Raw genomic sequence first — 13,035 nt, forward strand, 5'->3', positions numbered from 1 at the left:
TATCTGAATCCAATAACAAAAAGCAGTGATGAGAGTCACTCTTGCTTAATTCCACAATTTATATCAAAACAAGAAGTGCTGCCTTCTGTCAAAGAAACTGAACCAGAATTATTCTGATAAAAGGGTATTAATTATGTTTCCTGCTCACCACAACCATACAGCTGGATGTGTCGACCGCTTTATAAAAGTCAAGAAAAAAAAGAATTAGAATAAATATGTAATCAGATACCAAAAGCTCTAAAGATTTTTTCTAAAGCTCGGTTCATTCCTTAATTTGGGAAAATGTGAATTAATGGCTTTAAGTGACTGCCATCTTGTGTCCTCATCAAATCTAGTGTTAAATATCTAAGAATAATGTAGCAAATTAGCTCTATATGAAATATTAATAATCAATAATAACTGGTTATAATTGATTATGAATATTTGGATTAGTTAATATAATTAATTTACTGTCGTAAATTAATATTACAATCAATTAACCTATTTGTCCCATGAACACTCAGGATCAGTTGTTTATTAACTCTAAGAAATGTACATTTCCGGAGCATGGGAAATGTCTTTCTTAATTTACAATACTGCTAAGAGCAGTAACCAAGATCTAAATGATTAGTGACTCCAGTTATGAGCTTGAGACACGGACAACTTTACGTGTTACATGAACAAGATTTTATTAAGTAGTCTAAACACTTAAACTACTCTAACATACACACACATACATGCATACAGTTTACCAAGGGAAAGAGAGCTGAAGCAGAATACAGGAAAGCAAGAAGTTATAGTATTGTTTGAAATTCAGCAGATCAACAGCCTTGAGCAAACCATCAGTTTAGTTCTAACACGCCCTTCTTTAAAGGGGTAAGGATACTTAATGTATCAAATAATGAGACTAAGTTTGATACTTGCATGTCTCGCCCATTTGAATTAAACCGTCCTGATGCAATTTGTTGAGGCTCCAGTTGATCTTTGCTGATGTGGTCTTGATGAGAGAGAACCAGTGGTAGTCAGAGTATCTTTGGTGAATGGAAAGACAAGGCCGCAGCCTGGCACAAGCTTGGTGGGTCCTTAGAGGCTTCTAGTTCAGCATCATCTTCACGTCAGCATTTCAGAAAGGGAGTAAGAGGGTAAGAGAGAGCTAAAAGCTGATCAGTGACTTTAAAGCATGAAGATGGCACAACCTCTGGAGGGGCAAGAGCCAATGAGAAGATTTCCCTTTGGGGGGAAATTTTACGACCCTTTGTGTTCTAGCAGGGCATTTGAATATGTACTTTCATTTGGTGTTTCAGAAAAGAATCTTTAAGATTCTTATAATACTAATGCATCACAAAGTTAGCAACATGTAATGTACATTAACAAATCGGAGACGAAGATTGGATTTTTTAGAGACCAAACATGCCGCACATATAATGTTGGTTAACCATAATATGCAAAGTCTGAAACATTAACCCAATTGAGTTTACAAGAATACAAACGCCACATAAAAGGGAAAAATCATGAGATGGGAAAATTAGATACATGTTTACACATTTATCAAGTGGTTATATATAGACTATATATAGGATTAACAGGGTTTTTATTTCTCTTCCTCTGCAAGAATTTAAGTGAGAGTCACAGCTCTCAGGACATTCTTTTACGTCGTAAAACCCCCGTCTCAGTGTGTGTCCTGTAACAAGACACTGCGTCCTGACAGTGTGTTAGCTTCATTTGGGGAACGTTTCACAGGCCTTATTTGGGAGAGTGAGTTTGCTGGATTATTCATTAAATAAATGGATAATATGTGTGTGTCTGATTGATCCAGTCGCTACAATAACTTGAAGTAGTTGAATGAAGAAATTAATATTTTATGAAGATTAGATGATTGCAAAGTCAGAGTGGACAGATGGCTGCAAATAAACATTTCCATATTTGGTTAAATACTGTTAACTAAAGTGGAGTCTTTGTCTAGATGCATCTATTCTACATGTTCCCTTATTTTTTCTGACAAGACAGTATGTAGTAAAAGTTTTTGGTTTTGTGTTCGAAGGGAAATTTTGAAAAATGTAGTTTGCTTTTGTGGTGTGAAATTCTCTTCACAAAACATCCACTTAAATTATCTGGTTTTAATCAAGTTGCACACTGTAAGTTACTGTATGAAAACCTCCACTCAACATAATACAACAACGGCTCTGTCTTATTAAGAATTAAATCACATTTTTTAGAGATTAAATAGAGAGAGGTACTAGAGATTGTCTATTGTTCATTTAAAATAGACAATGATGCAAATGGATTTTTGTGTTTTTTGGGTCAAATGTTTTTTTAGATGCAAATGGATCTTGAAAAGTAGAATTTTGTCTACACCTGGTGGCCATTTTCATGAACTACAGTCTGGTATATAATCTATTCTATAGTATATATTGTATTGTATTGTATTGTATCTGGCTGGTTATATATTTGTGTTGTGCTGCTGCAGAACGGGACAAAACTTAGGTACAGATGGTACAGATACATGAGAACCAAATGACCCTGGAATGACAAATGTGTATTTTCACTGCATTCCAGAAAAAAACAGTCTGACATTATTTTAAAGTTAAGATATCAAGACCTTCTCAGAGACCCAATAGCAAAATCCAATTTTATTTATTTATTTTTTGTGCCTTATCAAGGCACATAAAATAATTTTGCTTATAATCATTCCATGTACTGACCACAGTCTATAGTAGCCTACTGACCAGAGACCTACACAAACTACCCCTCTGGTCCTCTTCGTTTAGGGGTCACACTTGGCTCCTTCGCAGTCAAAAGTGGCAGAAGCCTTAAAATGTAACTTTTTTTTTTTTCAGTGGACCAAAACAAATGTAGCCTAATATATTTTTGGTCAATAATATTTTTTGATTATTATTTAGAATTTTGAAAGGTTTCTATGGTACTATGCAATAATTATACCATTTTTATGAGCATTTTTTCCCATTAGAATTAATATTTTGTATTATTATTTTTCAATAAATGCAATATTTCACATTAAAATAGAGTGCAGGGGCCTCATGTATCAATCTTGCGTACGCACAAAAACTTTGCGTACGCAAGCAGTGAAATTAACGCGAGAATGTGCGTTCCTCCACGCCAATTTCATGTCTGGCGTACGTACATTTCTCATTGTTTTTGTCCGTTGGCGACTCTTACAGGCAATGAAGTGAAGTTGCAAACATTACACAACGAATTGTTCTACAAGTCTATCGCACCACCAACCGAGGGAAGCATTGATTCATTTGTAATTTTTAAAATAATTGACATATATTGTCACACGAGCCTTATGGGAATATTCTATCAATTATGCAATTAAGTAAGAACATATAAAAGCATATGCAAATTGATACAACCCTTAGTCTATAAATAAAATAAAATAAAATATAAAATAATTTCAAATATAATATAATATAATATAAAAAAATAATAATATTAATATATATATATATATATATATATATATATATATATATATATATATATATATAATGTATAATAATATATTTAATATATAATAATATAATATATATAAAATAATTTATATAATAATAATAATACCGCATTGACGTCATCAGCCAAACTCTCCCGCTCATATTTTTTCCCTTTGTTATTAATTCCGGAGGACAAAGTTCCAAATAAAATATTTTTTTCTCGTTTCTACCTCTGATAGTAGCACCTCCACACTTTCTGTAAAGTTTCGTTTCTTGCCGCTTGCTTTAGCCATTTTCTTACTGCTTTCTTTTGCCAAAGTGGACTCATTACCATATTTAAATTGCCCTAATTAAGGGAGGAGACTGGGTGGGGCGTTGTGCTCGTTAATTGGGATGTACAAAGAGAATATGCGTGGGATCCTTCGTACGCAGAGATTCATACATCTGATTTTTTTTGTGCGTACGCATTTTTTACAGTCTATGGTACGCACATTTACAGCTTTGTCCGTACGCAATGTTTTAGTATGAATTTCACGCAAGTCTTTGTACATGAGGCCCCAGGCCTTTAAAATACATTTTTTTGAAGTGAGAAAAGCGCAATCCAGTGGCGTTAAAAAATTAAAAAACGTGTGTAATGTCGTGTAACCACCTGTCTATAGCTCCCTAGTATAGGCTATAGAGCTGGTAAGTCCCGCCCATCCGTAAAACCCGAAGTGGACCTCTAGGTTGAAAAATCGTCAATGCAAGTGAATGGGAGAAAATAATTATTTTCTGGTCACGTTTGAATTGTGCCATGAATGTGAACATATGTTGTCTGTGAATTTTTTATATAATTTTTCATGTTACGAGTTTGACAGTATATTGTATGATTCTTTGGCTAGCAGTTGTGGAAAAGACATAACGAGAAAGACTACATGTCGCCTATGTGACGTCACCCCATAACACATTTACCTCCACTTGTGAAATCACGGTGCTAATGCTGCGATAATCTATGGAGACAGATCGAGATGCCTGTGTGTTTTGTACCCAAATGTCACCATTCAAACCAAATGGGCTGTTCTTTCTTCAGGCGCGCGTCGAAAGCAGCGAAAAGTTGTAGTCCACAAAGTGCTCTCACACAAAATCTTACCGTATCAAACTTCTACCCGCTAAATTGTAGCATTCTTTACACAAAAAATTATATAAAAAATTCACAGACAACATATGTTCACATTCATGGCAAACTTCAGACGGGACCAGAAAATAATTATTTTCTTCCAATCACTTGCATTGACGATTTTTCAACCTAGAGGTCCAGTGGGGTTAGCGGAAGGGGCGGGACTTACCAGCTCTATACTGTAGCTCCCTATATAAATACATAAAGAGGCTTTTTGATTCCCATTGTTTTTTAGACATGATTTCTCCATTTTTTTTTATTTTTTTTTATTTAGATATATATGTAGACATTCTAAAAGACTACTTTTTGTCAAGGTTAAGATATTTTTGTTAAATAAGTATCAGGTTTTGCATTATGATTACAATCATACAATAACATTTGGTTAGAAAGGGAACACAAAGCAAGCATTTTTGTTACTCAGTATTTGATAATTAAAAAATCTAACAAAATAAGGGATGGATAGTGATAATTCAAAACTCTTTATACAGACATTTTGCAATTAATTGGTATTTTATTCAGTTTGTCTTATTTGAACTCTTGATATTTTAGAGTGTCACTCCTTCATTGCTGTGCACTTTTTTTTCTGCACAGTGGCTGATTTGTAGTTTGCACCACCAAAGGTTTCTCTGAGTTTTCGTATTTTTTCGTATTTCCCATTAATTTCCTATGTCGGTCATTTCTGACCGCGAAGGAGCCAAGTGTGACACTTTTTTTACGACCCTTTAACATACTCAAATCATATCCATGATTTTTTGTGTGTTCACACATAGCTAATACAACAAAAGTCACCAAGTGTCATCCCATTCCAATGAAGCATAAAAATTCAAAATTTCAAAACCTAAAAGTGTTCAGTCATTTTTGACCAAAGAGGACCAGAGGGCTACGACCATAGATACACATAATCAAGGCTAGATGTCTTACGGCGGAGTCTCTAACGCCATCACCGGCGGCCATCTTGTCACAGGCAAGCTTTCTGGCGGGCTCTGTACCTGATGTAAGGTGAGTGATCTGCACGAACACAAAGACTCTTATCTCGCTGGAACTTATCTTGACGGATTTACAAACTGTTTGGTTTCTTACAAACGTTATTAACGTGGCTATAATTCTGGAAGCTTGAACATGTTGAAATTGCAGCTTTTCTTTTTGAAAAATTACTTAATCGTGCAGCATAGTTGTGTATCACGGCTACTTCCGCAAGTTATCAAGGCTGAGACCACCACAATCGAGCTGTTCAGTTATATAGGTTTTGCTGACACCAATAACGATTTTATGACAACTAATCTTTTGTCTAAGTTACAATCTTTGTGGATGTGGTTGTGGTTATTAGCTGGCTATTAACAAGAAGCTGCAGAGTGTGGTTGTAGTTATTAGCCTAGCTGGCTAATAACAAGAAGCTTTGAGTGAGACCTAGTAGCAGCTAACGTTACAGTTTAGTTGCTACCCAGCAATTTTACATCAGTGGGAGAGGCAGAATTGCTCTTTCTTTTCAATATAACTTAAGTTGACATGATTTTCAATCGTTTTGGTTTGTTAATGATACAGGAAATTATGATACAGGAAATTGCTGGCTTATAAGAGAAGATGCCAGACCTTTGTGCAGCCTACGGATGCTCCAATCGCCGTAGTCTCAAAACGAGAGCCCGTGGGATCAGTGGTGTAGTCTACGTGATACGCAGGTATACGCCGTATACCCACTAGAAAAGGCCAAGGATTTGCGTATACCCACTTAAAAAAAGCGTGAGGATACGTATCAACTTCGTTTTGTGTCAGAACTTTCACACTTTCATTCATAAATTCACCCCGTCAGTGTTTGCGAAGCGACGGATCGAATCGAGGAATCCAGTCACAAATGGAACTTGCTATATAAAGCAGAACGTCACGGAATTTGGCTATTTTTGAATGAATAAATCAAAAGTAGCTGCTGTACAATGAATCAAATCTCGATATGGACTAGCGTCTATGAATATTAAAGCTAAAAGAGACTGCAATTGTTCTACGCGTCTCTGGGAATGAGCGCTCAGTGTGTGCTCCACTACACACACACACACACAGAAGCACGCGTGACTCACGCTCGTGGTGTTTTCAGCGTTTTACTGTATTGAGACATGATGTAAGCTACACATGTGCATTTCATCGCAGAGCTGCTATGAGAGTCACTTGATGAGAATTTTACCATTTCATTTGATAAAACTATCGTCATTCATTCGTTTCATATACACACAGAAACTGTTATGTCTTTACGACAACCTGTCAAAATAAAAGTTCTGTATAACTTGAAGAAATTATAACAGAAATATATTGCTATTGCACAGAGTATACTTCAGGCCTAATAATAATAATAATAATAATAATAATAGTTTATTAAAACACACAGAAACTCAAATGTCTACAACCCACCAAAATAAAAGTTCGGTCTAACTCAAATTAATTAGATAGAAATTGCACAGTAAAATGTATTTTAAAATAATTTTTTTTTCAAAAACACCATTTCTAAAAGTAAATTTGTATTTGTGCCTATAATGTTTTTTAAAAAAAATTGTTGAAAATTGTCAACTGATAAAACCTGTGCTTCAGGGACCATATTCATATAACATCTAAGGCTAAAGGTAGCTCTTAACTGACTGAGTTAGATGGTGATTAACACTAAACAGTAGAAAATCAGTCCAGTCTCCCCAGCTGTAAATGTCATTGGCTGTTAAAGTCTTGTTGCTTATAATAAATTGACATGGTGATAACACTTAGTATTTTATAATGCTCTCAATTGTCGATGCATACTGTATGCATTAGTGAGTGTGGTGGTGCTTATGGGGTGACGCTCTGGGATGGGGGGGGGTATATTAGAGTATACTCACTACAAAAAACTAGACTACACCACTGCGTGGGATCACCTTTCACTTGTAAGAAATGACAATATTATGATTATATTTGGGATAATCGTTAGTTACTTGGTGGATGTATGTACAATACAGGTCCTGTTACACAGGAACAGCGGGGTTATGACATAATAGTATTATAAGATTGTTGTTGAACCAAAGCTTTTTAGAAGTTTGTTTACACAATCGCTGAATGTTTTATTATAATAGTAATATTCATATTATAAAAGTGTATATATATATATATATATATATATATATATATATATCATGTTGCCATTCTATACACTGAGTTTTAGTAGCCTAATACCTTGTGCGTGTGTATATTCATTACACCTGTCTGTTCTGTTCAATGTTATTTTCATATGTAAGTCATGGTTATAATTATTCATAAGTATTCAGTGTCATAACTACATCTCTGACGTTTATAACAAACCAAACCGTTTGAAAATCGGTAGAAAATTGAGCAAGTTATGGTTATTTAAAAAGTACATGCACCATTAAAACACAATGTTACGAGTGAGCGAGCTGACTGTGGCAAGATGGCCGCCAGGTGCTGACGTCGATCTCCATTGGCCAGCAGCGCGGACGAGACACTTTATTATGTATATCTATATCTATGGCTACGACCTTCGAGCACATATGAGTGAAAGATGACCGAGCCAATGAGAGTAGTTGTGGGCGGGGGTGATGCATGTAGCCACGCCCCGAACGCAGCACGAGTGCAGTGCTGAGAGTTTGACCAGTTCAAGCTGAAAATGGTCGTGTCGCTGATGAGGCTGTTTCAAGAGTTTGAATTATGGAGCGTCGACGACGGATGGCGGACAGAGATATGAAGGAGATGTTTGACTTACAGAAAACAGAGACGCCAAATGCAGGTACATTTTCTGTTCGGTTTCGCAATATCACATTCACATGCCACTCCAGTAACGTGCGGTGAAATCTTGTCATGGGTAGGCTGTGACCTATCAATGTGGCATATGTTCATATTCATTCAGTTAATGAAGCAACCCAAGTTCATATCAGGCATCATCACATCGCTGCCTGCATACAGCAAAGTCATATGTGAGGCTAATGCACAATCAAATCTAATAATCAAATTAATGGACACATCTATCTTATGATAGATATATATTATACAACAAACAAATGTTTTGTGCGGGACACAGTAAGAGAGGGAGGCGGCGCTGTGTCAGCGAACCGACAAGCAGCCTAGTCACTATTGTGTAATTTGTATTAATGCCATGGTTCAAAAAATAATGTAAAGGTTAAATAATAATTCACTTAGACTTTATAAGAAGCAATTGCAACTTTATTTCACACAATTCTGACTTTATATCTTGCAATTCTGACTTTATAACATGCAATTGCGACTTTATTTCACGCAATTCTGACTTTATATCTCGCAATTCTGACTTTATAACACGCAATTGCGACTTTATTTCACGCAATTCTGAGAAATAATGACAGAGATGTAAACTCGCAATTGTGAGATAAAAAGTCGCAATTATCTTTTAAAATGTTTTATTCTGTGGAAACAAGCTTCCATTCCATAACAAGCTTCCATACCTCCTGGCCTCTTCCTCCCATCCATCCTCCCTGACGCATAGCTACCGGGCCGGCCCAGCTATCGGTAGGCGCCGGCGGTGCCGCGGTAGTTACCTGAGAAAACGTTTTGGAAAAGACGGGCTATGGACCCAACCAACTCTATAGGAGGGGAGGGGAGAACTCCCTCACATGGTACAACCTATGCAGAGGCTGCGCGCTGCGGTGTCAGAATGCGGAACGTGTGTAGCCTAATGTAACTAACGTGACAAATGTGAAAAAACAAAAATCCTCGACCGGCCCAAAAGTGAAGCGGCCCACCGGGAATTCTCCCGATTACCCACCCCGGGCCTGTTGACAGCCAACGCTAGGCGCCGCTAGATCGGGAAGTGCGGATTGAGTGAGAGCGAGTGGATCACGTGACATGAAGCAAGCTCGGTCTCTGCCTCAATGTTGATAATTCAAGACAGCATGAGAACTGACTGCGCATGCGCAAACCTACGTAAACTACGTTCTATGGACCAAAGAGGCACTGCTAACCTCTGCCTCAATGGTCATGGCCTTGAATTTCCTGCATGAAACAATGGTTTTAGGAGCAAACAATGGCAAAATGAGTATATTATATGTGTATTCCTGAAAATTTTTGTTACAAAAATTAATATTTGGAATAAAATAAATGCAATTAATAATGTGGTGAATTAATAAAGTTCTTGGAATTAATAAATGTAATGTCAACATTTCCTTTGGTGAGGCACTGCCTACCCTGCCTACCCTGACCGCACGTCCCTGTGCCACTCTGTGTTCTCACGTCGATGTTCTGATATACGGACCAGTATAGTGTTTTATGCCTTGCCCTTGAGAGAGGCTTTCCACACAGCATAAATATTTGCATGACTTATTAATACTATTTACAAAATATAAGAATAAATATAAGTTATATTTTACCTTATATTTTGTAAATAGTAGGCTATTAATAAGTCATGCAAATATTTACATTTCGCAAAAGTTTCATAACAGTAAGCAACTAACTGAGCGCAAAGACTAAAATATGCATTTTAATAAAATAGTCGTTGTTGAACAACCATATTTGCACAATCTTTTTTTTTTTTTTTTGTAATAATAGTTGATAACATTTATGGGCTTTTAAAGAGTCTCTTATATTTACATGAAAAATAAATGAGAGTAACATTTTCCAGCAGAACTGACCTGTTTACACTTAACATTAGATTGAGCTTTATCTACCTATTTATCTTTATCATCCAATGATTTAAACCGTTCTGCCTTACAATTGTGGACTAACTATATGCAGTTTATATTCCATCATTTATAGATTAAGACTTTTTCGAACACAAATGTGGATCATACGATAATATGAATACAAATAAAATAATATTAATTATTATTATTTAGCACATGCATTTATCCAAGTAAACATACAAGTGCTACTAATGTATAATATAATAACCTAATAAAATACTATGCGTTTCTGACATATTTTGATTTTGCCAGATCTGGTGCTTTTAGACACACATTAGGCTATTTCACACCAACAGAAGTCACAGACTGCAGATGCTGTCCAGTCCACACACTGACTGAATGACCAGACCACGAGGTCTATCAAAAATATGTTTAACTTATTTTTATTTTTTGACTAGCATACTGAACAAGTGCAAGGTGCGAGTTAAAAACAGAGCAGTGAGCAAACCTTTCATTCAATGCATATAGGAATAATTAAATAATACAGACAATACATCTGAATGATTAGTGATGCTCTAAAATGAAAAGTCTTGGCTGCAATGGAAAGTTCTGGGCATTTTATGTTTACAGAGTTGATGTTATTGTCCTGTCTGTAGTTCTGGTTCACAGTTTACCGTTGTATCGCAGTTAATATCCAGATTTGATTGTATTAACAAGGGAATGGCAGACCTGATACTTGATGCTCACAAACAAGTTCAGTTCAGTTTATTTATAGAGCACATTTAAAATGGCCACTGGCCAACCAAAGTGCTGTACACATAGAAAATAGAGCTAATAGAAATTAGTTACACAAATAATAATATACACAGTTTAAAACAGAACAATCATTACTAAAAGCAACAGAGAATAAATAAGTTTTGAAACATGCCTTGAACTCGATCTAATATAAAGTGGGAGCTTGTTCCACAGTGTGGGGCCAGCCACTTCACAAGCTCTGTTTCCCCTTGATTTTAGCCGGGTATCTGAAGGAGTAGTTTTGTTTCAGATCTAAGACTTCTAGTGGGAGAATATAAATGGAGTAAGTCAGACAGATAAGATGCTAAATCATTAAATCATTTTTCCTAGACAAAGGCATATAAATCTGCATGTCATCAGCATAACAGTGAAATGAGACATTGTGTTTCCTAAAAATAGAACCCAGAGGAAGAAGATGTAGGGAGAATAGGACAGGAGCTAAGACAGAACCCTGAGGCACACCGCAAGATAAATTTCGGAGGGAAGAGGAGAAACGTCTATTAGTCAAAAAAGATTTGAACCAGCTTAAAACCTCGTCCACTAGGCCAACGCAAGACTCCAGCCGACAAATGAGAATCGTCAACAGTATCAAAAGCAGAAGACAAATCTAACATGACTAAAATGACGGAATCTCACAAATCTGTACCCATGTAAATATCATTGGGAACTCTTATAAGAGTCAAACACATACTTGACCTCTGTTGCTTTTTCTTGATCTTTTTAACTGAATCTAAATACCTAATGTGTTTATTTTAGACCAAATGGACGTCCAAGAGCAAAGTCAAGAGCTGAATGAAGTGAAGAAGAAGAATGATAATGTCACAAAAAAGAATTTATCACAAAGCAGAAGAACTACAAAGACCAACAAGTCTTTCACTTGCTCTGAGTGTGGAAAGAATTTCACAATAAAAGGAAGCTTTAAAAAGCACCAACTAATTCATACTGGCGAGAAGCTTCACACGTGTCCTCAGTGTGGAAAGAGTTTCATGCTAAAAGGCCACCTTAACAGACACATGAGAATCCACACTGGAGAGAAACCTCACGCATGTCTTCAGTGTGGAAAGAGTTTTTCACAAAAGATTAATCTCAGTCGTCATCAGCGCTGTCATGAAAAACCATTCAGCTGTGATCAGTGTGACAAGCAGTTCAGATCCTCATCATATCTCAACAAACACCTGACAGTTCACGCAGTTGAGAGGCCGTACTTGTGTGCAGTGTGTGGAAAGAGTTTTTCACGGCTGGCCAATTGCAAAAAGCACCAGAAGATCCATTCTGTGAAAACTCATGCTTGTGTGGAGTGCGGCAAGACCTTCATCACACTTGAACGTCTCAAAAAGCATCTGAAAAGTCACTCTGAAGAAAGACCGTTCACATGCTCTCAGTGTGGATATGGATTCAAAGAGAAAGTACACCTGAACAAACACATGAGGATTCACACTGGAGAGAAGCCGCACACGTGTCATCAGTGTGGGAAGAGCTTCATACAGTTGTCAGGTCTCCACTATCATATGCGTCGTCACTCTGGAGAAAAACCATATCATTGTCATCAGTGTGGGAAGAAATTTACATCGTCATCAATTCTAAGAAGCCACTTGATGGTTCATATGGATGAGAAGCTTCATAAGTGCTCTTTGTGTGGAAAGAGTTTTTCACGACAGGACAATTTGAAACAGCACCAAAAAGTACATGATGCTGTTCGGGATCACATGTGTTTCGAGTGCGGGAAGAGCTTTATAGCAGCGAGTCATTTGACAAATCACCAAAGAATTCACACGGGAGAAAAACTGTTCAGCTGCTCGCAGTGTGGAAGGAGTTTCACACAAAAAAGCCACTTAAACAAACACACACGTATTCATAGTGGTGAGGAGCTGCAAACATCGGGTCGCTATCATTGCTCAAGTAAATAATCTGAGATTCTGAGAATGCAAATGTTTTTAAGTTATTGTTTGAAAAAGTTGAGTTTTCACTCTATTGTTCAAATAAAGTTGTTTTTACTTTATTGTTCAAATACAGTTGCTATTAAACGTCAAGATTTGTA

The 13,035-nt window shown here is 36.5% G+C and overlaps 1 protein-coding gene across 2 annotated transcripts; it reads left to right on the plus strand.

The window, feature by feature from the left end:
* Positions 1-8,168: 8,168 nt before the first annotated feature.
* On the plus strand, positions 8,169-13,035 carry LOC311090612 (uncharacterized protein). 2 transcript variants are annotated; one of them, XM_084126020.1, is made up of 2 exons: positions 8,169-8,338; positions 11,754-13,035. In XM_084126020.1, the coding sequence occupies exons 1-2, from the start codon at positions 8,260-8,262 to the stop codon at positions 12,902-12,904; spliced, it is 1,230 nt and encodes a 409-aa protein (XP_083982146.1). In that variant the 5' UTR covers positions 8,169-8,259; the 3' UTR covers positions 12,905-13,035. The 2 variants fall into 2 exon arrangements, with proteins under 2 accessions (XP_083982146.1, XP_083982147.1); XM_084126021.1 differs by lacking the exon at positions 8,169-8,338 and adding an exon at positions 11,143-11,647.

This window comes from Abramis brama, assembly GCF_963993115.1.
Source record: "Abramis brama genome assembly, chromosome: 10".
Lineage (NCBI taxonomy): Eukaryota > Metazoa > Chordata > Actinopteri > Cypriniformes > Leuciscidae > Abramis > Abramis brama.